The 27,307-nt window shown below is 37.2% G+C and overlaps 1 protein-coding gene across 1 annotated transcript; it reads left to right on the forward strand.

Annotated features, from left to right (window-relative positions):
• The first annotated feature begins 16,068 nt into the window (after positions 1–16,068).
• cyp1b1 (cytochrome P450, family 1, subfamily B, polypeptide 1) lies at positions 16,069–26,139 on the forward strand. The gene is made up of 3 exons (XM_061962248.1): positions 16,069–16,107; positions 19,758–20,772; positions 23,440–26,139. The coding sequence occupies exons 2-3, from the start codon at positions 19,778–19,780 to the stop codon at positions 24,041–24,043; spliced, it is 1,599 nt and encodes a 532-aa protein (XP_061818232.1). The 5' UTR covers positions 16,069–16,107; positions 19,758–19,777; the 3' UTR covers positions 24,044–26,139.
• Positions 26,140–27,307: the final 1,168 nt, after the last annotated feature.

The raw sequence follows: 27,307 nt of genomic DNA on the forward strand, positions 1-27,307 counted from the left end.
TAATGTGTTGTTGTTGAGTGTCTGTGCTGTCTGGAGATCGGCAGACTTACCACGTTATACTCTTCCATATCAGTAGGTGGAGCGGGAAACAGCGGGAGGCAGCCTGCAGGTAAAAAGGGTGTCTAATGCTTAAACCAAAAATAAACAAAAGGTGAGTGCCCCTAAGAAAAGGCATTGAAGCTTAGGGAAGGCTATGCAGAACGAAACTAAAACTGAACTGGCTACAAAGTAAACAAAAACAGAATGCTGGACGACAGCAAAGACTTACTGTGGAGCAAAGACGGCGTCCACAAAGTACATCCGAACATGACACGACAATCAACAATGTCCCCACAAAGAAGGATAAAAACAACTGAAATATTCTTGATTGCTAAAACAAAGTAGGTGTGGGGAATAGCGGTCAATGAAGACATGAAACTGCTACAGGAAAATACCAAAGAAAGAGAAAAAGCCACCAAAATCGGAGCACAAGACAAGAAGTAAAACACTACACACAGGAAAACAGCAAAAAAATTCCAAATAAGTCACGGTGTGATGGGACAGGTGGTGACAGTACACCTACTTTGAGACAAGAGCTATATTGATGCACGCTTGGTTATGCTTTAAAGTCATATCCAACAATTGTGACAACAACTTTTTATTGTCAATATCAGCTGCTGAGTTTCAGTTTTTAATTATTTCTGCTGGTGGTGTGCCTCCGCATTTTTTCAATGGAAAAAATGTGCCTTGGCTCAAAAAAGGTTGAAAAACACTGGTCTAAATAACTGCTTTTAGGCCATATAGTGTAAAACACAGTAAATGTACAATATGCACAGGGAGACACCGCTCAATGCAACTTGAATTTCCCACCCAAAGTTGTGTGGTGTTTCATTCCTTTTCTTTTCTTCACATCATCTTGATCCCAGAAAAAAACAAAACAAATTACAACGTTGCACCGGTTGTTTGTATGTGTTCCATCAAAAGTGGCAGAGAATGGTCCTCTGCAAAAAGGCAAAAATATGAGACCAATTTAAAGATGCATCATATATTGACTGCATCTGTGCACATTTCCCCATGAGTATTCCACAGGACAAGCAAGAAGAAGTTGCAGAAAGAAGTACAGCAAAGACATCAACGCTGCTTCAAAAGTACTCAATAAGAAGCTTGAAAGTCCAATCCCAGCCAATCCCTTTTCCTGCTTTTAACAGCATGGTCCACCAAAGAGGAAACAAATAGGTCCATAAGGTAACAAAAAGATGCCATTCACTTCCTTGTGCAGCCACAACAGATCATCCCAGTGTTGTGGCTGAGCATTTTATACACTTCTTGTGTTCACATGACTGGCAAAATAAGTCACAGTTCACAGGATAAATGCTGGATTTGTTTGGGTTTTTTCAGCCATGAAGACACAAGCGTGACAATAGGCTGTAGAGTGATACTGTACACACACGCCTCAATAATGATCACTTTTACGTCTCAGTGCTCACAGCCTGATAGCATAAAAACATCTACAACTCCTAGAAAACGATGGAATCACCAGACGTTGGGGATGTTCATTCACACAACTTTAAAGGGGAACATTATCACAACTTCAGAAGGGTTAAAACCATTAAAAATCAGTTCCCAGTGGCTTATTTTATTTTTCGAAGTTTTTTTCAAAATTTTACCCATCACGCAATATCCCTAAAAAAAAGCTTCAAAGTGCCTGATTTTAACCATCGTTATATACACCCGTTCATTTTCCTGTGACGTCACATAGTGATGCCAATACAAACAAACATGGCGGATAGAACAGCAAGATATAGCGACATTAGCTCGGATTCAGACTCGGATTTCAGCGGCTTAAGCGATTCAACAGATTACGCATGTATTGAAACGGATGGTTGTAGTGTGGAGGCAGGTAGCGAAAACGAAATTGAAGAAGAAACTGAAGCTATTGAGCCATATCGGTTTGAACCGTATGCAAGCGAAACCGACGAAAACGACACGACAGCCAGCGACACGGGAGAAAGCGAGGACGAATTCTTCGATCGCCTTCTAACCAACGATTGGTATGTGTTTGTTTGGCATTAAAGGAAACTAACAACTATGAACTAGGTTTACAGCATATGAAATACATTTGGCAACAACATGCACTTTGAGAGTGAAGACAGCCCAATTCAAGGCTGTCTGCATTTAAATGTTTTTAAGCTAAATATAAATAATAATTTACGTAAAACCGCGAGTAATGAATAAAGTTTTCATCAATTAATATATTCTGTAGACATACCCTCATCCGCTCTCTTTTCCTGAAAGCTGATCTGTCCAGTTTTGGAGTTGATGTCAGCATCTGCTTTGAGTGTCGCAGGATATCCACACATTCTTGCCATCTCTGTCGTAGCATAGCTTTCGTTGGTAAAGTGTGCGGAACAAACGACTGACCATTTCGTCGGCTTTCCCCGCAGCCTCGTATTTTGAACAAATTTCGTCCAATTTCTTGCCACTTTCACATCTTTGGGCCACTGGTGCAACTTGAATCCGTCCCTGTTCGTGTTGTTACACCCTCCAACAACACACCGACGAAAGTGAGAAAATGGCGGATTGCTTCCCGATGTGACGTCACAACGTGACGTCATCGCTCCGAGAGCGAATAATAGAAAGGCGTTTAATTCGCCAAAATTCACCCATTTGGAGTTCGGAAATCGGTTAAAAAAAAATATGGTCTTTTTTCTGCAACATCAAGGTATATATTGACGCTTACATAGGTCTGGTGATAATGTTCCCCTTTAATATTCTCAAATGACAATTTTGTGCCTTCATAGGGGAATTTTTTTCCCTATTATTCACAATCCTTATGTAAGAGAAGAACACATATGTTTTTCTACTACTTTTTTACTGTACAATGTCTGCTCTCACTGGGATGCCGACTGTTAGGATGTTCATATATTCCTGTTTAGATGAATAATTCTTGCGAAGGTAGAACCAAGCGTCTTTTTGTGTCTTTTTTTTTGGGCCATTTCTGTGTCTAAGTTGGCTGTCAAAGTTTACCAACTTCTCAGTTTATGCCCACATCATTTTACTATCAAGATGAGAGGCATGATTTGTAATCTAGGCTAAACTTTCACAAGCTCAGAGGTGAGAAAGTAAATCGCCAGCATGAGAAAGTTGTCTCTCTCTGATGAATGCTCTGCTAATTGTAGGTCCTTAACGTAAACGCTTATAATAACAATATCACTAATACTTAGTTAATATTCAGGTCACGAAATGTAAATGGAATATTGTTGGTGCTTTATGGATGGTTATTTATTGGGTTTTATGGTGGGAATAAACGCCAGAGACACAATGACGTTGTGGCCCTCATTGTAAACTTTCATTTACTTTTATTTACAAGTTACATCCATCCATCCATCCATTTTCTACCGCTTGTCCCTTTTGGGGTCGCGGGGGGTGCTGGAGCCTATCTCAGCTGCATTCGGGCGGAAGGCAGAGTGTACACCCTGGACAAGTCACCACCTCATCACAGGGCCAACTCAGATAGACAGACAACATTCAAACTCACATTCACACACTAGGGCCAATTTAGTGTTGCCAATCAACCTATCCCCAGGTGCATGTTTTTGGCGTTGGGAAGAAGCCGGAGTACCCGGAGGGAACCCACGCAGTCACAGGGAGAACATGCAAACTCCACACAGAAAGATCCCGAGCCCGGGATTGAACCCAGGACCTTCGTATTGTGAGGCACATGCACTAACCCCTGTTCCACCGTGCTGCCCTTTACAAGTTACAATGTATTAAAAAAGAAAGACATATGTTTTTCTCTTTTCTATGCATTGTAATTTGTGATATGTGGCTATTCGCACACACCACATCCCACATCCCACGCCTTGGCTGCTTCACTCCCCCAGCACAGTACGCCGGACTGCGTCATCGGCCGGACTGCGTCATCGGCCGGCTACCTGCACGGCAACAATAATAACATTAATTTCTAATCCTACACTGCGCCCCCTACAGGAACATAGTTTGGGATTGTTTTTTTCTTTATTCTCGCTCCTCTTCCTCTTGAGTTTCTTTTTCCTTTCTTTGATAAAAGACCCATCGGCCATACGGTCCAGTCTACCCACGTCATATCGGTCTTTCTGTTTCTTAGACTGTAGACATGCTGTACTTTTTGGGTGCAATGACAAAGTATCTTGTATTTCTTGCAGTGGCGGGCCGTGCGTTTTCCACCTAGGCCTTCAGTGATTACCTCTCAAAATACCATAATCTATGTCATCACATGACCATTGCTGGATAAATACTATACAGGAACACATTTACTGGGCATTGAACCACATCAACAGTGTACAAAACGGGTTATTTTCTGGCGCATTTAAAAATCAATAAACCCGCATCAGCAATTAAAACATATCTTATGTGGTACTGTCAAAATTAAAATTGCAAAAAACATAATAAACATGAAAAAAATAAAGAAATACAATATTTGAACTCACAGTTTGGAGAACCCATTTGACGACGTATAAGCCAGTGGTGCCGCTCATTGTGTGGCGGACATTTCCCCATTTCATTCCCGGGACAGCTGAGCTAGCTTCCGGGGTTGGCCGACATGGTCTCACAAGATGTATTTTCTCTTTAAATATCCTTCATGAAAATGGCCTTGCAAATATATGTGTTGTCTTGTCTTATCATAAAAGATGCAGATGAGACGTGTTGACTGACTTCTTAAAGTTTACTCCACAGCGTGCTCATCAATTAACATCCAGCTGCCGGCATGTCTACATTCAACAACCTAAATGGGGCTACTGCACATGTTCTTCACTACTGTGGCATGTTGGATAATGGAGTTCTTATGTTAGCTAGCTCATAACATCACTGTATATATCTGCCTTAGGCCATCTAGTAGGCCTTACTGACACAACGCGTGATCTGATTGGCTATTGCAAGTGTCTGTGAAATGTTTGTGTCCGTTCACTTACAGCGCACAGACACCCGCATTGTTGATTCTGAAGGCCTCGGGCAGATTTGGTACAGCATGGCAACATAAGCTAGCTGAATTCTGATTGGATAAAAACTCTATAACCTAAAAACAACAGCGCTGGAAGGAGCATAATATGACATGAAGAGAATATGAATACTTTTAGATATTTAGGGAAAGTAAATTAGAAATTACTTTTATCTTTAATTATGATCATGATTTCTGGTTATGTTAGGCTAGCAGAGAAGGCTTTGCTGGCCCTGACGGCACACCACTAATTTCTTGTAGTGGATGTCTAACAAGGTACCGTATTTTCCGCACTATAAGGAGCACCGGATTATAAGGCGCACCTCCAATGAATGGCCTGTTTTAAAACGTTGTTCATATATAAGGCGCACCGCATTATAAGACGCATAGAATAGACGCTACAGTAGAGGCTGGGGTTGCGAAACCTGTTGTGGCTCAATATTGTTCCATATATAAGATTATAAGGCGCACAGTCAGCTTTTGAGAAAATTGGAGGTTTTTAGGTGCGCCTTATAGTGCGGAAAATACGGTAGCTAATTGGGATTAGAGCTACTGCATTTCGCATTTAGAGCGGTTCTGATTTTTCTACATTTCCCACAATGCATGTTGGCCATATTAAAGGGCTTCGTTAGTATTATTTTTTTAATTTATTTTTTATTTTTTTAATGAATTTATTAATCAATCAAATGCTTTTCTTTCAATATGCATAATAACAAAAAGGGTAATATTTAAAAAATGCATAGCTGTTGATAGTCCAACTCATACTGACTGGTACACACAAGCTATGGAGATGATATCAGTAGAACAAACTGTATTTCGTTTAGATAATAATGGGTCATATATTGGAATATGGGATCCATTATTTAAATTTGTTTCAACTAATAAATGAACCAAAATATGACTTATTATATCTTTGTGGAAAATGTTGGACGCGGTGTGTTGTCGGGCTTATGGGTGTATGTGTCACAGTGTAAGCCACTGTGACACACTATTGTTCATTTCAATTTTTTTTAGTATTTTTTATTAATGTTTTTAATGATGATATCAATAAGGGTTTTTTAATCAATGCTATTTTGAAATTGTTACTAATATTGATGCTGTTGTCGACAATGTTCATTTTTGTTTCACTACATTTGGATTTGTGTGTCCTCAATTGCTCTCAATTGCTCTGTTTATTGTTGTTCTTAATGTTGCTGGGACGGGTTTGGTTTTGCAATTGGATTGCATTGTTGTGGTGTTGTTGTTTGTATTATTGCTGATCATTCAACTTGTGATACTCATAATGCCAACGACCTGTGCCATTGTCAACTGCCACAATCGAGGTGGGAGAGATATTAAAGCAAGCTTGTCTTGCATTCCTAAGTGTATTTGTAGACAATTGGAAGCGGCCTGAAAAGAAAAGTGAATGTCAAAGGCGTGCATGGATTGCTGCAATCAACCGAAATGTGACGTGTTTGGACGACTTCGTGTTTGTTCGGAACATTTCATTTCAGGTAATTAGGAACATTTTTGTAAGTAAAAATGTATCTGAAATAAATAACAGCCCCACTTTGCATTAACTTGTTTGAAGAACTGTTATAGTAGTTGTACTGATTAAATGTAGCCTCCACATATAAAAAAAAGTGACATGAGAACAACAATCTTGTCTTACAGTCACAGAGTGCTGAGATGAAATTAGATTAGTTATTGGTTATTATCCAGGGTGACAAACTTACGTCAAATAATTTCTGAGCATCCATTACTATCGCCTTGATGACACGATGTCCACTTTGTTTATACATATCAACACAAACAATAAAAACACATCCACAAACAAAGCGATTAAAACTTTTAGACTCTTATCATTTTGAAAGTCCGCCGAGGTGTAAAATGAGGTGGGTTGAAAAATTAAGTAGTTCACAAGATGAGACATCGGGGAAGATGTTGTGGTCTCTGCTGCACTCAGACTTGTCGATCTTGTATGGATCTTTGCATCCAATTATGACCGTTTGCTCCTTATAAAGACCAAAGGGCTTCTTATTTAATGACCCGCAATATTTCTCCATTGTATCACAGCCCGTGTAATGTTATTTTCCATGAAACAGTTTGGAAATTATACGTGTAGCGCTATTGTGAGCGATGACACGAGCCTTTCAATATGGCTTCTGGCAATGCATTGTGGGATACTTTAGCCAAAAATCCGAAGCCCTAAAGTGCTCTAAAAAAAATCCAGAAACCTCTAACAACGTTTTGTTTGGGCCTACATGCTGGAAGTATGTACTGTATGTAATGTAGTACCAGACAAATTCCTGATAACATGTAATATTTACGTCTTTTGCTCATTTTAGGCATTACGGCAGCGCATTACATTTCACAGATGCACCACAATGTTGTTTCCTTCGACAACAGCCAATACTAATCATTGCAGACTTCATGAGAGCCAACAACCACTACTTTGGGACAAATGAAAATGAATTTTCAATTTTAAGAGGCTGAGTGATAAGCAAATCTAACTAAAAATGGATTATACTTGTATAGCACTTTTCTACCTTTAAAGTACAAGCGCTTTGACACTATTTCTACATTCACCCATTCACACACACATTCACACACTGATGGCGGAAGTTGCCATGCAAGGCACTAACCTGACCCATCAGAAGCAAGGGTGAAGTCTCTTGCTTAAGGACACAACAGACGTGACTAAGATGACGGATCGAACCAGGAATCCTTAAGTTGCTGGCACGGCCGCTCTACAACCGGGCCACAAGCAACAAGAAACACAAACTAGTGGTGCGCAATACCACTGATTTTCTTTCTGATTCTATACCGAGTAAAATTCAACCTGGTATCAGTGATACCGATCCGATACTTTGTGCCAAAATACCTAGTGTGTCTTTGTTTAGTGTATATACAATCGCAGCGTCGGACCAACTTGCTGAACTAGTTTATTAGTATGATTGAAAAAGTAAAAAAAGTTATTCATGACTGTAAAAGTGGTCACACTTCACTTACTATTCCAAAACTGTTTTTCAACTTTCCGTCTCAGCGAATCGGTGAGTCACCAAAACTTGTCTGCTGTCACTTCTGTTCCGTCTTTGTGTTGTCATGTTTTGGTTTATCGTTGTTTTGCTGAGGTGTTTGCATTTGTTGTGTCTTTCCTCTGCTACTGTAGCTGTTTATTAAAATGAGAGTAGTAGCAGGTCAAACCACGACTCATTTAATCTGAAAATATTGTGTTGCATTTAATTTTGTTATATTCATTTATTTTGTATTTGTATTATTTCTGTGTCAAAAAGCAGCAGTAAAAGTAGCAGGTAAATCGCCTGGTATTTCAACCAGAAAATATGTTGGTTGCACTTTATTCTTGATATTAATATTGTATTATTTTATGTTGAAAAACATAAACATTTACAGTGGATTTACAGTAACATGTAAATCCACTGTTTAAATGTTGGTTATTTTTATTTAAATCGTTTTGAATTTTAAACATGTGAGAATAAAGTGTTTACTCTTGTTAATTCAAACTTAAGTGTTGGTTTCACCTCATTCAAATACGATGTGAATTCATTGGCCATTAATTGTTGTTTACTTGTTTGTTTGCATCCATAACTCATTTATACCTAATTCTCTTACAAGAAATAACAGGATTATAAGAGACTTCACCTGCAGTCACCAGTATTTAGTATTTATTTCGCAGTCACTCTGCTTGATTTGTTTTGCTAAAATTTACTGAATTGAAATCAACTCACTGAGTCGTTTCGGATCCTATGGTTCTAAAAACATAATATTGTACCTGTATTGTATTGGCAAGCACAAATTCTGAATCCAATCGAATTGTTGTTAAAACGAATCATTACACCCCTCGTACATAGTATATATTTTTAAATGTATTGATGGAGGGTTTAAATAGAGACACAGCTTTCGACTTGGGGTCCTTTGGACGCCATTGTTGGATCCATCACAACATAATCGCTGTAACTTGCGTGACTTCCACTTCTGCAGGCTTCGGCCCGTTGAGCTCGGATGTCTGTCATGGTTACAGTCTGGTAAAAACCCCAAACAGAGCGCAGGGGAGGAGGTTTGCTCAGAAGAGGCGATTTCCCTTTGAGTGCTGTGTCACCTTTGACCTCTCACAGGGGGAAGGAGGTAAACACAAGAGAGAAGATCACTGAGCTTCTGTGACTTTTAATGAGAGACTTGGTTTGGGTTAGAAAAGCAGCATCAGATCAGATTAGACCTCGGCGAGCTCAAGGTGGAGAAATGGCAGCCTTTTTCTTGCTGTCCTATATCAGTAGTTTCAAATTCTTATATGAACAAATCTCAGCCAACCAACATTTATGTATCCTTTGGGCACAGTAACCTACAGTATGACCACAAAACATTCATTAAAAACTGTTCACAGTTTTTTTTTTTTTTCATGGAATTCTCGCTAGTGCCGTCAATTAGACCAAAAAAACAAGGTTGGACGACAACTGTTAGGAGAGAAGATGCAAGCTAAGCCCTTTGAGTTGGCATGGGCTTGAAATGCGCAGTCATGCGACTGGACTCGTACAATAAGCTTTCCATTCTTTGCACAGAAGTAGCAAGAGTTCAACTGGATTGAAAAGGGTTTCTTCCAGTAAGACTTCCAATTCAAGGGGGAAAATGCCCCTTTAGTGTGAGAACGGAGGGGAGACGCCTTCACGGGCTGCTGGTTACGCTTTGGCAAGGGCCTCAGTAGCACTTGGCCAACACAAAAACAACAAAAAGGAGGTTCATCTGTAAGGTCATTAGGATTCTCATTAGCATCCATCTCCAGAATTTATTTGGCAGACAGTTTTTTTTTTTGTGAAAGAAAAGAAAAAAACAAAACAGATTTTCAGTAGTGTGATAGTGTGTGGCTTGTTTGACGTCTGGAGGGTCCTGGGGGTCATTTAGCTGTAATGAGGAGAAGAGCTTGTCCTGACGCTCAACCTTGCTGACTGTTCGCCAAAAGCAGATGACGGCACGACGGCAGGTTGATTCATCTTCAATAACAAGCCATTAACAGGATGGCAGCACACACATAACAGTTGTGTGTGTGTGTGTGTGTGTGTGTGTGTGTGTGTGTGTGTGTGACTGACATATCTACGTGCATTTGAGGACATGTGCAATTAGGGATTAGGGACTTGAATATTACAAGAACTCACGATTCGATTCAATTGTGATTCCTGGTGTAAAGATTGCATTCAGAATCGATACTCCATTCAGCTAAAAAAAAAAAAAAAAAAAAAAAAAAAAAAAAAAAATATATATATATATATATATATATATATATATATATATATATATACATAATAACTTATAAAAGCAGTGACTCAGAGAGAAAATTGACTAAACATCATTTAAAAAACAATGTATTCTTAAAAAAAGATAATTTTAGATTTATTCTTAAAAAATATGAATTATCTTGTACATTTATAGATAAGAATCGCAATTTGGATCCATTTATTTCAGGAACTCTTGTTGTCCTGTTGTTTGGTGCTGTCCTGTTCTTATGTGTTTGTCATTAACTGCTGCAGGGATGACAAATGTAAATGAGCCAGTGGCAACAATCTTGCATATTTACACTTGTGTGTTCATCAATATGTGCTAATTCCCTGTTTAAAAATGTAAAGTCGAAGTCAAAGTCCAATAACCATAATCTGTCCTGACCAGGAACTGTTATTTGTAAACTTTATCAGGATTAAATGCATGATACAACAATGATACAACCACCTTTATTATTCCCTTTTTTGTAAATTATTTATAATATTCCTATTACTATTAAAATAGGTTTAGTATTTTAATGCTATTTTTGTTTTCTTGTATTTTTGTGTGGCATTTTCAGCAGCAGAAAATGGATGGATGCATGGCTACATTACCAACATATCAATCAACACTGTCATTTGTTGTTGTGTTTATGGAAACAACTAAAAATATGGAAATAAATTAGATATTTAAAACTTTATTAATATGTAATGACGATTATACATATATATATATATATATATATATATATATATATATATATATATATATATATATATATATATATATATATATATATATATATATATATATATATTTTTAATGCTAAAAACAATTATATTATTTTATCAAATACTGATTCCAAAGGAATTTTACTGGTATTTAGCAGTTGGATAAAGAAGGTACAGTAGATTAATTCCCATTTCAATTCTAAATTGTTTCTGGATTCAACAAGATTCTTAAGGTATCAGACTCAAGGCCCAGGCCAGATTTGGCCCAACATATTATTTTATGTAGCCCACAGAAGTCTGGAAATAATATGCATCAATAAAGTCTATTTATTATATTTCTTACTAAACGTATTTGTGTACTTTCAAGTTTGTTATATATATATATACATATATATATATATATATATATATATATATATATATATATATATATATATATATATATATATATATATATATATATATATATATCTATATATCTATATCTATCTATATATATATATATATATATATATATATATATATATATATATATATATATATATATATATATATATATATATATATATATAATTTGAACATTTGTTATTTAAATACAATTATGTAATTAGAAAAACTGCTTGTCACCCTGACTTAAAACAAGTTAATTTCTATGTTTAAAAAAAAAAAGTTAATAATCAAGTGCATAGGCAATTATACATTAACATATTTATATTTCAAAGCAGGTTAGAGGTTACAAAAGCTCCACCTGACTGCTGACCTATGAGGTATATGTGCAGCGAGTAAGTACAGAGATAGCATAAAAACGTACTTAAAAAATTGATTCTCAAACATTTTAAATCAATTTAGAATCGTATTAAATACAAATTGCAATTCGGATGTAAATCTATTTTGCTGGGAACTCTCGTGAGGAACACTTTTGAATTCAAGAGAGATCTTGTAGCAAAGTTGCTGTTCAAACATCACTCATTGCTGTCTTGGCCAACAGAAGTCTTCAATAAAGGTACAAAAAAATGTTAAAAGTTAATTTATCAACCCCATTCATCATTTTAATCGACAACGTTTTACAGACCAATCAACAACCCCCAAACTGATGGATAGATGGAGCGGTGACCCTGACTTACATATCTTGTATAAAATATGGTATTTTAAATCAAACTGGTCCTAAAGGTAACTCATATGCAATATCGACATATTGGAATAATACACATGTCTATCACTGCTGTTTATAAACTACACCACAGTGCGTCAGATCAATATTTCATTTCATTTCACCAATTCTTTTCGAGCACAACAAGCACAATTCAAATAATCAAGCGTCTCCAATACAAATATCTTGATCTGCAAAACAACATTGGTAGTATTTAAAAAAAATAAATGAAAAGAAAGATGATGTATTCTGTTAATGTACATGCTAATGTGCTTTTAAAGAAATTTACATTTTTGGAGAAAAAAAAGAATAGAATAGAAATAGAAAAAAATATATATTATAGAAAATAGAAACATTTAAAAAAAATATATATTAAAAAAAAAAGTTCTAATCAACCAAATATTTCATGCCCCACCTGCAGTACTTCCGTGGATCCATGTTGAATATTTGTGATTTACATGTATTTCATATTGTTTTTTTGTATTGTAAAACCTTTATTATTGTCTAAAAAATGTGTTCTGTGGTTTTATTTCTGGAGGTCTGGAAGGGATGAATTACATTTATAAATTTAATGGGTACTATTCGGCCCACCTTTTGGAGTGGACTGCCAACAATTAACCGGTATTGCTTTAGGATTTCTTTAAATCATTTCTCAAATGTTTTATGACATTTTATTTGTGAATAGTAAACATGTAGTCTTTATCCTTCTACATTGTGAGAAGCGGCCCATTTTGTTTCATGGTAAAGGTTTTGAAGTAGGCCTACGTCAAAACCAGAAGACATGTTGTCCCCAGAGGCAGAGTTGCGTTTAGTGCGCTTGTCAGTGTTGACACCTCAAAGATGAAACACATGTTGCGTGACAAGTGCATGTTTTTAAAAGCCTTCCTTCCACCAGGAGGCTCGTCTACTTCCTCACTGATGTGCAAAGTAAGATAAGCTGCGTGAGTGCGAAGACGTCACGTGTCCATGAATCAACGTAATGGATGGGTTAGCGTCACAACTTCCTGTGCAAAGTCATTCCAACTTCAACCTTGTGTGGATTAACATGAAAGGCGAGAAATGAAGCTGCAAGGTGAGGCCAGAAAGCTCACAATGTTGGTTTCACCTCTGGTGCAAATCATCACCTGCACACACCTTCCTGTGAACTCCTCCCTGACCTCCATTCTCACTCACACGCGACGAGCAATTGAACTGTCAGTCAAGCAGGAAGAGGAACTGCAGTTCTGCAGAACGGCAAATGTAACCTCGCCACACTTTGGAGTGGATTAGGCGACAGAAACTAAATTATGCGAGATTTACCATTTTAAGGAGGTTAATGCACCAACATTGAAATACAAACTTTTTTTTATCAATGTTAATGGGTCACAGCAGACACAGACTTGAATTCATGGATTACAATAACACGAGAATATCACCCTTCCTACCGGAACACAACACATATGTATATACTACCGTAATACCTCGTTTTTTCTTAGTAACACCTTCTAGAACTGAATTGTATGAGAATCAATCAGAATCATTTTTTTCCCATAAGAAATAAGGTTTGCAACTTGTTCTGAGTTACAGTTTTCTGACCACAATATTCAGAGGAACAGTGCATCGCACAAGTATTCACAGTGCTTCCCTTTTCCACATGTTGTTATGTTAAATGGAATACGTTCATTTTTGTTCTCAAATTTTACAGAAAAATACCCCAGAGTCTGAAAAGTTGAATGCCAGGCGTCATGTTCGGAGTAAACCAGGCACCGCTCATCACCAGGCCAATACCATCCCTACAGTGATGCATGGTGGTGGCAGCATCATGCTGTGGGGATGGTTTTCAGCGGCAGGAACTGGGAGACTAGTCAGGGTAAAGGGAAAGATGAATGCAGCAATGTACAGAGACATCTTGGATGAAAACCAACGTTTCCCATCCAACCTGGGTATGGTATTTTTTTTCTTTTTGTCATAAAGAAATACAATCATGTGTGCTTACGGACTGTGTCCCTGCAGACTGTATTGATATATATTGATATATAATGTAGGAACCAGAAATATTAATAACAGAAAGAATCAACCCTTTTGTGCGAATGAGTGTGAATGAGTGGAGGGAGGTTTTTTGGGTTGGTGCACTAATTTTAAGTGCATCTTGTGTTTTTTTATGTTGATTTAATAAAAAAATAAAAATAAAAATAAACCTTTTTTTATATATATATATATATATATATATATATATATATATATATATATATATATATATATATATATATATATATATATATATATATATATATATGTATATATATATTTCTTGTGCAGCCCGGTACCAATCAATCCACGGACCGGTACCGGGCCGCGGCCCGGTGGTTGGGAACCACTGCTTTAAGTTACAAGTAAAAGTTGGAGTTACAAGCATCCTCGCCATTAGTTGGCAGAGCAAATGTGTCAGTTAATCCCGCAAGATCCGCCCAAAACATCTAGTCTTACTCGCTAGCATTAGCTCATAGCTCGAGATAGACATGAATTAGTTTTCCAAGCGTGGAAAGGAAGAAAGTGAGTGTGAAGGACAGCGCTGAGAAAGGAGAAGAGGATGATATTCATTGAATTAAAGAAAGAAATCATCAAAAATATGACAGCGTGCGTCCCCAATTTGGTGAATTGAGTGTATCACTGCTAGTCTGAACCAATCTGAGGCAGAATGAGTCCAACGCCAGCCAAGAATTTTAAGATGTTATCTAAAGGGCAGACATTTATCCATGAACATATGAAAAAGCTGATGGTGTGTTTGACGGAGAAGCAGCTTGAAGGAGAAACCATTAAAATACTGAACATTCATCAAACAATTGTAGTTGTTGTATTACATTCTATTGTATTGTTTTATACAATAGTTTGTATCTAGAAGTTTGTTTTATCTTTTTAAAAGGCATGTTACATGTTCATATTGTGCTGTTTGGGGGTGGGGGGGTGGTACGCATCAACTAAAATGATTTTAATAATGTCATTGATTTGAGATACAAGTGTTTTGAGTTAAGAGTGCCATCACAGAAACAATTAAGCTCGTAAATTGATGTACAACAAAAACAACACTGACTAGTTTATGTTGCCATTGGTGGTTTATCAGAACATATACATTTTCAAATAGTCTATATTTTTCACAGTTATTAATTACAGTACATTGAATACGAATTGCTTGACCTTCCGAGGAATTTGCTTACTGTTCATGCTTGTCACTCACTGCTGTCTCATGCAAACACATTTTCTTAATTCTGCTTTGAGCCCCAATTTAGCCTGGGGTGACCCTGCATACCAAAGTTGTGTATTTTATCTTAGCATTGTATTTGAAATATTTTATGTTGTAAGTTCCGGTATTTTAACTAAAGCCCTGCAGAAAACAAAAGTTAGTCACATGACCGTGAGATGTTCAGGATCACTATAGTTCCGCTTTCCGTGTGTGTGTGTGTGTGTGTGTGTGCTCATCTTTGAGACATATGTCAAACTACATGTTTGTTTCTTGGCAAACAATGATGTCAGAGGGATTAAAGTAAACGATCGGGCCTTAAGGAAGCAAGTCCAGCCAAGACTGCTGCAGCCTGCAGGAGGAAGAGTGCAGGCGTGATGTGACAGACACAGGTGACAGTCTGCAGGTGCAAGCGACAGCTGTGTGAACAGTGAGTGCTTTTCAAACATGAGAGGAAACAACAACAAGGCGTCACTGACTGAGGGAAAGCACAAGCTGTGGTCAAAACTATTGTTGTATAAATATTGTGAAGGGGGTGTGTGTGTGTGTGACATTGTTCAAAACAAAACAGGTTCAATCTTTAATGTCATTTGCACTATATATTTAACTAACCCCAAAGATGATTTATACAATTAACTGTATGAAGTGGGCCAGCTAAGGAGGCTGGGTTCACTCCTCTCATGTCTTTATTGTCTTCATTGTCTCCTCCCTCATGCACCTTTCCTGTACTTGACTTTGCTCAAATGCACTAAAAAAGTCACACTTGCCAACTTCTTCCTTGTGAGAGAAGATAACTGCACACTCAGTAAGTTCACTCAGTATCTTTACGTCACTTGTACAGCTTTGTTTGGACAATACGCAATATTTTCGTTATTATTATTTATAGCTGCATTTTTGTGTGGTCTGCTTCTAATGGTGCCAACATCCGAGTGGAAATAATACTACTTGTAATATTAAAAATCTACTAAATTATATTATAAGTAAAATGCTTTATTTTCCCCTTTTGTAAACAATTTTACATAAGATCAAAAATTAAAATCATGTATGAATAATATTTATAACACCAATATAATTGTAATGTATGTGTTTTGCAGTGATTTATCAGTATTTGTTAATTATTTTCTTTAATTCTATTTATTGCATTATTATGCATTTTGTGCAACAAATAGTAATTATTTGTAATACACTAACTCAGATGATGGTTGTATATATATTTTTTTTAATTTAAAACATGAGCAAGAATAAAATAATATGCAGTTCAACATTTTGGAAAATGAGTACAGAAGTAGAGTTAATTCTCCATGTTTCATCTTTTTGCATTAAAATGCAACTATTTTCTAATCAGGAAAGGAAAAATTTGAACATAAAACATGGTTATAAAAGTAAGTACATGTAATAATACATCAGAAGAAAAATACAAGTATTTGAATAATAATTAATAAATTAAATATACAAAAAACAAAAAACTTAAAAAATAGAAAAGTAAATTATATTAAGGTGAATCAATAGTTATACATGATTAACTATAATACAGGTGCATAAGAACCTGACTGAATATTTTTGTAATATAATAGAGTAGTATATTGCCTTGAGTGGGTCGGATTGAAATTAGGGCTGGCAAATGACTACTTTTTAAAATCAGATTATTCAAATTTAGAATTTAGATTAATCCTGATTAATCACGCAGGTGATTACTATCGTTTATAATTAACATTTGCTAAATAAAATACCCCAATATTCATGCACAAATGCAATTTTATTGCCGGAATGCCATCGAGGAACGTTTTGAAACGTTTTACTTTAATGCATGTCATTTTTTTGCACAAAACAGTTTTATCTAAAGTTCTTTCAGGCTGTATTTTGGAGTGAACTTTGTCAGCGAACACACGACTTTTTCGGCTGACGCTTGCATTGATCTGATCACTGACTGTATCGGTTAAGGTAAAATAGCTTTTGCAGTCAAAATAAATTGCATGACTAATCCAAGTGTGTACATGATTAATGCGATGATATTTTGTGATTAATCACATGAGTTAACTTGGTAATTTTGAAAAATGAATCATAACAATAAGAAAGTGGGGCTCAGTGGACATTACTGCTTGTGATGAAAGTTGCTGTCCGCGGTGCTGAAGTGGATCCCCAAATCCCTTTAAGGCCAACAAACGTGATTTAAAAATTACCCTTTGTCTCTTGCTCACAGTCAGATATTTATTCATCCTCATTTATGATGTTGCTGTTGTCATTTTAATGGGTTTTTATTTTTAAATATTGCATAATAAAGAAAGCATCAGTGCAAAGTAGTTCAAATTTAATAAATAAAAAAATGTAAATATTATTTTAGTTTGTTATTCTATTCTAATGTTGAGCTGTCTTAAATATTATTTAAGTAAATTATGTGTTTAATTTCTAAAGTAAGCAACACAATCTTGATTATATTGTGCAGGTACACAAATAAACAATGATAAATACAAGCACCAATATTTTTATGACATAAAAGCATACCTTTTTACAAAAATATCAGATTGGGCAGCAAACCCAAGTGTAACTCATGATACGATATATCAAGCAAAAACATACAATTTTACACATTTAAATATTATATTTTAGATCGTATGGCTGCAGTGTGTATTTTTGAAAAAATGAATGCATACAAATACAAATTAAAAAGCCAATTAAATGCATATATATATATATATATATATATATATATATATATATATATATATATATATATATATATATATATATATATATATATACACACACACATATATATATATATATATATATATATTCCTACATTAAATATATATTCCTACATTAAATATGCACATATTACATTATAATCCTACAATATTTAGACGTTGAAAATACTCATGAAATATAAATTTTCAAAACTAAATAAAACAAAAAGAATGTAAACAAAAAATGGTATAGTCAGATGTATTTCCACATTATAAACATTATATTCTTACTGTATTTTGAAGTTAAAAATGTTCGTAAAAATGTTCATTTTAAAAACTAATTAATAATTTAAAAAAATTCATTGCAAACCAAACATGGTGAAGTCAGGTTAATTTCTGTAGTATGCACATTATATTACTATTGCATTTAAAAAAATCATTACAAAATATCAATCTTAAGGAATAAATAATACAATAGCCAATTTCATGCACATTGCACACCATCATGTTATAGTCAGGTTTATTTCTACATTATGGACATCATAAATTTTTTTTTTACTGCATTCAGAAGTTAAATATATTTATAAAATATGCATTTTAAGAACTAAATAATAATAAAATAGCCAATTGAATGCACACCAAAAATGCTGTAGTCGGGATTGTTTCATTGTGCACATTATTCTTTATACTTATATTGCATTCAGAGGTGGAACATATTCATAAAAATATACATTTTAAAAACTGAATAAAAAGCTACTTGAATGCACACCAAAAATGTTAGGTTTATTTCTACATTGTGCACGTTATACATTTTATTTTGACTGCATTTTGAAGTTTATAAAAATATACATTTTAAAAACTGAATAAAAAAAAAAATCCAAATTAATGCACTACAGAAATGCTATAGTCAGGTTTTGTTCTACGTTATGCACGTTATAAATGATATGCTATTGCATTTGGAAGTTGAAAATATTCCGTTAAATATACATTTTAAAACATGAAAAACAAAAGAAACCAAAAATTTTATAATCAGATGTATTTCTGCATTATGTACATTGTTGCATTTTGAAGTGAACAATATTTAAAAAAACAAGTTAAAACAATTAATTAAAAAAACCAATTAAATGCACACCAACATGTCAGGTTTATTACGACATTATACAATATAATCTTACTGAAGTTAAACTAATTCATACAAATACAGATTTGATTTGAAAACTGAATAATAAATTAGCCAATTTAAAACGCACCAAAAAAATGCTACAGTCAGATAGATGTATGTTTTCATTTTTCTCACCACATTTAGAAAGTGAATATATTCACATGAATTTGGATATTGCAAGTGAGCTCATGAACAAAAAGCAATCATAATTTATTCGATCAACAATCATATGCTCAATACCTGTGAAAGTTTTAGCAGTCTGTGGTGCGCAATAATGGCGCCTGTTGCCAACATATGTTCAGTGGAAGGGAGGGCGGCTGTGTCGTTTAGGAGGAGGGGATGTCTGCACCGTGCAGAGTGGGGTGACACCCTCCGGAACAACACGTTTAAAAAAAAAAAAAAAAAAAAAAACTATCAAAGCGGCGCACAGACGTTGCGGTGTTGCAGCTTGGCACTGCAATGCGTGCGTAAAAGTCAGCACAGCAACAGGCAGCAAGTTCTATCCTTGCAATGTTTTGCTGACTAAAACTGAATCTCATTTTCCCCAAATCAAGGACATGAGCAGGTATTTTAATGCATTATCCAACACGTTGTGTTTGTGTTGAATAGAACATCGCAGGAAGCTGAATATGGCTCTGATGTCGGATGAGAGCGGCGGAGAAGCTCTGACGGCGCTGCTGCTGTCTTGCGTTGCCCTCCTGCTCTCCGCCCAAGTCTGGCGTTGGCTCCAGCAGCGTCCGCTCCTGTGCGTACCGGGCCCGTTCGCCTGGCCCGTTGTCGGGAACGCGGTGCAGCTCGGGAGCGCGCCGCACTTGTACTTCATGCGCATGGTGGAGAAATACGGCGACGTCTTCCAGATCAAACTGGGCTCCAAAATCGTGGTGGTCCTGAACGGGAGCGCCATCAAGCAGGCGCTCATCAACCAAGGCCCGGAGTTTGCCGGGAGACCGGACTTCGCCTCCTTCCGGTACATCTCCAACGGCGACGGGATGGCCTTCAACACCACGTCGGACTGGTGGAAGATGCACCGCAGGGTGGCCCACTCCACCGTCAGGATGTTCTCCACGGGGAACCAGCTGACCAAGACCACCTTCAAGCATCACATCCTGTGCGAGTTCAAGGAGCTTCTGCACCTTTTTCTTACCAAGTCCGAGGACAGGCGACACTTTGACCCCAGGACCTACCTGGTGGTGTCCACCGCCAACATCATGAGTGCCGTGTGTTTCGGGAAGAGGTACTTCTATGAGGACGCCGAGTTCAGGCAGGTGGTGGGCAGGAACAGCCAGTTTACTGAGACCGTGGGCGCCGGGAGCATCGTGGACGTGATGCCCTGGCTGCAGTACTTCCCAAACCCCATTAAAACCATGTTTGACAACTTTAAGACCCTCAACAGGGAGTTTACCGACTTTATCATGGATAAAGTGAGAGAACACAGAAAGAGCATCCAGTCCAGCACCACCAGGGACATGACGGACGCTCTCATCGTGGCCTTGGACAGACTGCACTATAAAAGTGACTTTTTGTCGGATAAAGACTTTGTCTCGGCGACTGTTGCAGATATTTTTGGTGCGAGTCAAGATACGTTGTCTACATCCCTGCAATGGATCATCCTCATCCTTGTCAAGTAAGTCGCTTTTGGCCCTCTCTAATTCCCAGAGGATGCTCACTTTTAAAGTAACACAAATAAACTTTTTTTTTTTTTTGCCAAAAGATATCAAATAACAAATAGGATGTATGGATCCCAAGCAGGTAAATTACAAGCAGGGGCGTAGCACCAAATTCTGAGACCCATACACAAGACTACTAATGTCCCCCCCATACCTCCCTAAACCCAACCTCTCTGCCCCAAACGCACACACTTGCTTTGTAAACTTGCACTAAAAAGCTAATTATTGCATGAATTTAGTTGAAACCAGCCTTTTTTTTATCACCAGGCGGTATAGCTCGGTTGGTAGAGCGGCTGTGCCAGCAACTTGAGGGTTGCAGGTTCGATCCCCGCTTCCGCCATCCTAGTCACTGCCGTTGTGTCCTTGGGCAAGACACTTTACTCACCTGCTCCCAGTGCCACCCACACTGGTTTAAATGTAACTTAGATATTGGGTTTCACTATGTAAAGCGCTTTGAGTCAATAGAGAAATGCGCTATATAATTCACTTCACTTCACTTTTAAAAAAACTAAATTAGGTTTTTGATTTTTTTAAAGATGGGATTTAACTACTGTAGAACATATCTTAAAAAATAAACAACTAAACTTTTGTTTGGTTGCGACAAAAAATACATATTTTTACCCAGAAGCCAACAAATTCAATATAAAGTGTCCAAAATATGAATTTAAATAGTCATTATTTTCTAAAATATGATTATAAATCGGATGCTTCATTGTGTAAAATAAAGAATAGATTATACACATTGAGATTATCGTCAGTAAATAATAATACAATATTATGTTATTATTGTGATTATATTATTAGGGGGTTACAATAAGTCCCCCCCCCACCCCGGTTGTTAAAAACTAGTGATGCCTCTGTTTGTAACTTTAATAGAGGGTCCTTGAACACACCACAGTTATGGGCAATGAGATGCAAGTGAAACTTGGATATAACTTTCTCCTAAAATACATAATTTTCATTTTATTTTGTGTTTTTATAAAAAATATTGCTTTTTCGTTGTTTTTTTTAAATAAAACTATTTTTAAGCATTTGAAGCCGTGTAAATGGAAATCTTTACTTTGAGTACCCCAATACAAAAATGTTTTCACACTTTTTGATTTATGTGAAATTATTTTTATATTACTTGAATTTAATTCTAAAATGAATCCATGGGAAATAAACTGTTCAACTATAATAATAATAATAAAATCGACTGTAAATAAGGTGAGACAGGAAAGTTTTAAAAACTAATTACAAGTGTGAACATAATATAAATATAATGATACAAATACTGACCCCCATTGCTAATTACACATTGAGCTATCCAGCCACTCACAATGTATAGTCTGCATCAACACATGACTTTCATTATCTGGGAGACATTTGGTAGAAGACCCCTGAGTTAGGCAATACTATGGCATCATGACCATACTTTTTGTCCTTATAATATCACCCTTCATATTCTACTATTCAGTACAGAGAAAAGTAATCGCTTACCTGCAGACATCTCCTCACCAAATACAGTATTGTCTTATTACACTGGAATACTAATGAGTTGTTTTGTTACTAGCCAAGCAAACAACCGACCGGTGATTATTTCAATAGTCAACTAGTTAGTGATTATTCGTTCGATTAGTCAAACTAATATTGCTTATGATCTGCTGTACATGTTAGAGTTTGACGTTGAGTCAGCGACTTGATTGTAGCTCATTTTTAAAAACCTTTGAAATAGTACATTCAGGTGTAACAAATGAAAACAATTACTGAGAAACAAATGTTTTTACTTTATTAGACATACAACTACAGTGAAAAAGCCAAGATGGCCAGTAAACATACCACTCAATAGAACAATTATCTTTATCCAGTACTGTTTGAGCTGCAATCATTTCCCTGAAGACATACAGGTGTAAAAACGAACATTCCTTGTGGTCTATCAATTCACATTTAAATCATGCAACACATCTTTGTCGATTCATTTTTATAATCAATCTTGTCGATTATGTTAACTAATCGTTGCAGGTCTACTATGCACGACTGTCGTTTAGCAGCCACATCCATCGCCATCATAGAAATACAATAGGAATGAAACATTGGATCATTGCCGCATTACTGCTGATGACATATTTCATGCATGCAAATTGCTTATTTCTCTGATATGAAACTTTTTGGAGGGGATTTTAGTTGCTGATACTGCATGATTTGTTATGTACCGTAGCTCAGGAGAATTTAGTTAGTCCGTAATTATCAGTACAGTAGAACTCCATTTGATCACAGTCGGGAGACTCGCCTTGGGAACAAAAATATTGGGAAGTCTGGTGATTAAAAGCATTTTAAATCTATTCAATATACATTTGGAAGACTTGGAGTCTGTGGAAATTAGTGTCCACTCATCCAAAAGAACATTTGTGATGTCAGAGGTCTCTGATTCTGGACACCTGGCTCACAATGTCCTTTATGCCATGGTGGGATTGGTGGGTTCAGGCCAGGGCCAATCAAGTTCTCTCACAGCAAACTCAAACAAAAGTTGTCCATCATGTTTTGGCAAGACAAAGAGCTGAGGACTCAGATCAAGACTTTGTCCATAAATTGAAAGCACTAGTGAGTAAGTCCTCTAACATGTGGGTCTCATCTTGTGAATGAAGGTACCCTGAGATACAGCTGCGTCTCCAGAAAGAAGTGGACAAGGTGGTGGACCGCAGCCGTCTCCCGTCTATCGAGGACCAGTCTCGGCTGCCCTACGTCATGGCCTTCATCTACGAGGTGATGCGCTTCACCAGCTTCGTGCCGCTCACCATCCCCCACTCCACCACCGCGCACACCTCCATCAACGGATACAGCATACCCAAGAACACGGTTGTGTTTGTGAACCAGTGGTCCTCCAATCACAATCCCACCATCTGGTCCAACCCAGAGCACTTCGACCCACAGCGTTTCCTGCACCCCAATGGCGACCTGAACAAAGACATGTGCAACTTTGTGCTTATCTTCTCCATGGGAAAGCGGCGCTGCATCGGCGAGGAGCTGTCCAAGTTCCAGCTCTTCCTCTTCACAGCCCTGCTGGCCCACCAGTGTCACATTAGCACAGACCCAACCAGATTGCCCGACCTGGGCTACACCTACGGTCTGACTCTGAAACCCAACCCTTTCTTGATAACGGTCTCGCTGAGGGATGACATGAAGCTGCTGGAAGATATAACCAGTCAGGTTTTCGCTGAGGACATCAAGGTAGATCCCTCAGACTCTTAAAAAACAAAACAAAGGAGAGTATGAATGGGGGAAAATAAACTAAATGTAGGATTCAGCAAAACGTGTACTTGGTGTGTGGAATAAAACGGGATATCGGGTCAGTCACAGACTCATGACTCTGGACATTGTAGCTCACAGGAAGAGTCTTCATCTCAGGGGAGGACAAGATGGACGTGCAGACAAGCCAGTGTGCTCCTGTTGTTGTTGTTACTTTATAGACAATGTCCACTTTGCAGGAGTCCTTCTAATGCAAGCTCCTGCCCAACAGTGGCAAGCAAGCACATACTGTAAGTTCAGGGAGTATTTCTTAGTCCTCATGACACATGTCAGTAGGTCTACTTTGTGCCAATCAATCATGTCAAAGTTTATCTGGAGTAAGTTCTACGTGATGCCAAAAGTAAACTGATTTGAAAGCTACAAAGAGCCGTTGTGTGCACGCATGCAATTCCTTTCTATAACTTGTACAGTGGAATCTTCTTATTGCGAATTAAAAGCTCCCGCTAAAGTCCACCTTGACAAACACCGTCGATGGCTTTTGTCGACGTACCATTTTGAGTGCCAAAGTGGTCATTTCTGTCCATTTATGCTTAACTTGATGATCACAAACTAGCAGCAACATAACTGCTGTCTATTTAAGCTACACGACATCAAAACATGCACACAGGGACTTCCTGTTCAATGCAAAATAAGCTTCAAAATAAAAACCTGGGAGTTTTAACATGGGTTCTACCACTGCGACTTATTCTTGCCAGTTTGTTAGCCATCAAATGAAAGATATGCACATGGTGTTGTCCTCGTAACATACAACCAAATTAGAGCAGCAGCTGTGTTAGATAAGAGTACGATATATCATCTTAATTTACAGTTATGGATACAAAACTATTGTCTAAGATAAGGAGGTATTATTCCAAGGATGCTTACATTTAGGTGACAACAAATAAAACTACTACAATTTCATTAAAAAAATTATATATTTTACAAAAGAACTGCAACGAACGACTATTTTGATGGTCGACGATCTAGTCATCGTCTATCTTAGCGATTAGTCGACTAATAATATTATGAAGCTTACACGACACCATTCAGTGGATCTAATTTAGCCACTGGCTTTTAAATTCAGATTGACATATTTTTAGGAATGTGCTAAGCAACAATAAAGATGGCTACTTTATTCAGAAATATGATCAAAATTCTACAGACCCCACCTGATGACAATGTGAAACGTTTTTTTTTATTTTGCATATGTATTAAAAGTTAAAAATGCATTCATCTTAGTCTAGTCAGGGAGGTGACCAAGAACCAGAGGGTCACTCTGTCAGAGCTACAGCATTACTCTGTGGAGAGAGGAGAACCTTCCAGAAGGACAACCATCTCTGCAGCAAACCACCGATCAGGCCTGTAAGGTATAGTAGCCAGACGGAAGCCATTTCTTAGTAAAAAGTTTACTAAAATGCACGTGAAAGACTCTCAGACCATTAGAAACAAAATTCTCTGGTCTGATGAGACAAAGACTGAAAGCCAGGCATCATGTTTGGAGGAAACCAGGCACCACTCATCACCAGGCCAATACCATCCCTACTGTGAAGCATGGTGGTGGCAGCATCATGCTGTGGGGATGTTTTTCAGCGGCAGGAGCTGGGAGACTAGTCAGGATAGAGGGAAAAATGAATGCAGTAATATACAGAGACATCCTGGATGAAAACCAACGCAACCTGATGGAGCTTGAGAGGTGCTGCAAAGAGGAATGGGCAAAACTGCCTAAAGATAGGTGTGCCAAGCTTGTGGCATCGCATTCCAAAAGACTTGATACTGTAATTGCTGCCAAATATGCAGCAACTAAGTATTGATAACAGGCGGTGAATACATATGTACATGTGACTTATTCGTTTTTTATTTTAAGAGAGAAACCTTTTCATATTGTCATTATGGGGTATGGTCTGTAGAATTTCAAGGATAAAATGAATTATATTTTGGAATAGGGCTGTAACATAAAATGCGGAAAAGTGAAGTTTTGTGAATACTTTCTGGATGCACTGTTTCATATGTTTCCCCAAAGACATTTTCAATTCAAATGCAACCAGCAAAGATGGTTGTGTTAAAGTTGTTCACTTCCAATAAAACATGTTTTTGCTCACAATGCTGCTCTTTAATAATCAAAAGTCCAGCTGTTAGGAGGAACAGAAAAGGAAGACATGTGACTCCGAGATATGCTCCTCCCCCTCAACTTCATCATCACCTTCATCAAGCCGAGTGAGGTAGAAGAACAAAGGAGACGTATTTTGGAGATCCTTACCCCTGCACAGCTGTTATCTTGTCCTGACAGAACATCCCGTACTTGATCAACCCACGATTTGCAGAGTGCAGAACAAAGTGTGATAAAAGTACAGTCGATGACTACTGATATGATTATCATCATGCTCCTTTCATCTGTGGCACATTCAAGATGGAGACTTCCATGTTAATAAAGGAAAGACCAGTCAGCTCGGATAGGCTCCAGCTCAGCCGTTACCGGGAAATTTGGTAAAATTCATGAAATGGACAGATGAGTTGGGAGATGAGAAATTCAGACTACAAAAGAACAAAGACAGGCCCTTTGTAGAACTACAACCTGAATAGGACAAGTTTGTATTTAGATGTTTGGCATATCAACAGCAGCTGCCTTTAAATACTTGAGATGAAACATTGCGTGATGTAAGACATCTTTAAAGCTTTCTGTTGTCACAAGTGAATTAACAAGATCGGCAAGAATGTCCACATTTAATCAGGTGTTTTTTTCCTCAACACAACACATTCACACAACAGGATCCTGCTCTTATGTAACTAACATGGCCGGGGGTTTTCCACGTACAAACTACACGTCATTTACAAATCAGCAGGGTTCTTGACACAATCACTAGAAGCGTTGCTGCAAGAACTTTTCACTGTTGAGTTCAATATTTTCTACCACTTCCTGCTACATTATGGAAAGCAGGTTTAAGGTACGGATACAAATAAAATGCACCAGTTTTTAAGTTTTGAGCTATTTTGGCATTTTGTCTGACCACAGAGTTTGACCATGATTATAATAATAATAATGGATTCAATTTATATAGCACTTTTCTAGACACTCAAAGCGCTTCTCAAAGAACTGAGATGCCATCATTCATTCACTCCACATCCACACGTTCATTTGTAGCCACAGCTGCCCTGAGGTAAACTGCCAATTTGTGTCTACGGCCCCTCCGACCACCACCAAACATCCACCCACATTCATACACCAGAGTG

The sequence above is a fragment of the Nerophis lumbriciformis genome, linkage group LG02, assembly GCF_033978685.3.
Source record: "Nerophis lumbriciformis linkage group LG02, RoL_Nlum_v2.1, whole genome shotgun sequence".
Taxonomy (NCBI): Eukaryota; Metazoa; Chordata; class Actinopteri; order Syngnathiformes; family Syngnathidae; genus Nerophis; species Nerophis lumbriciformis.

Bases quoted from the DNA above. Each gene is read 5' to 3' on its own strand.
- cyp1b1 (XM_061962248.1), top strand. From the start codon at position 19,778: ATGGCTCTGATGTCGGATGAGAGCGGCGGAGAAGCTCTGACGGCGCTG. The intron at 20,773-23,439 runs GTAAGTCGCTTT...TTGTGAATGAAG, and splicing joins ATCATCCTCATCCTTGTCAA to GTACCCTGAGATACAGCTGC.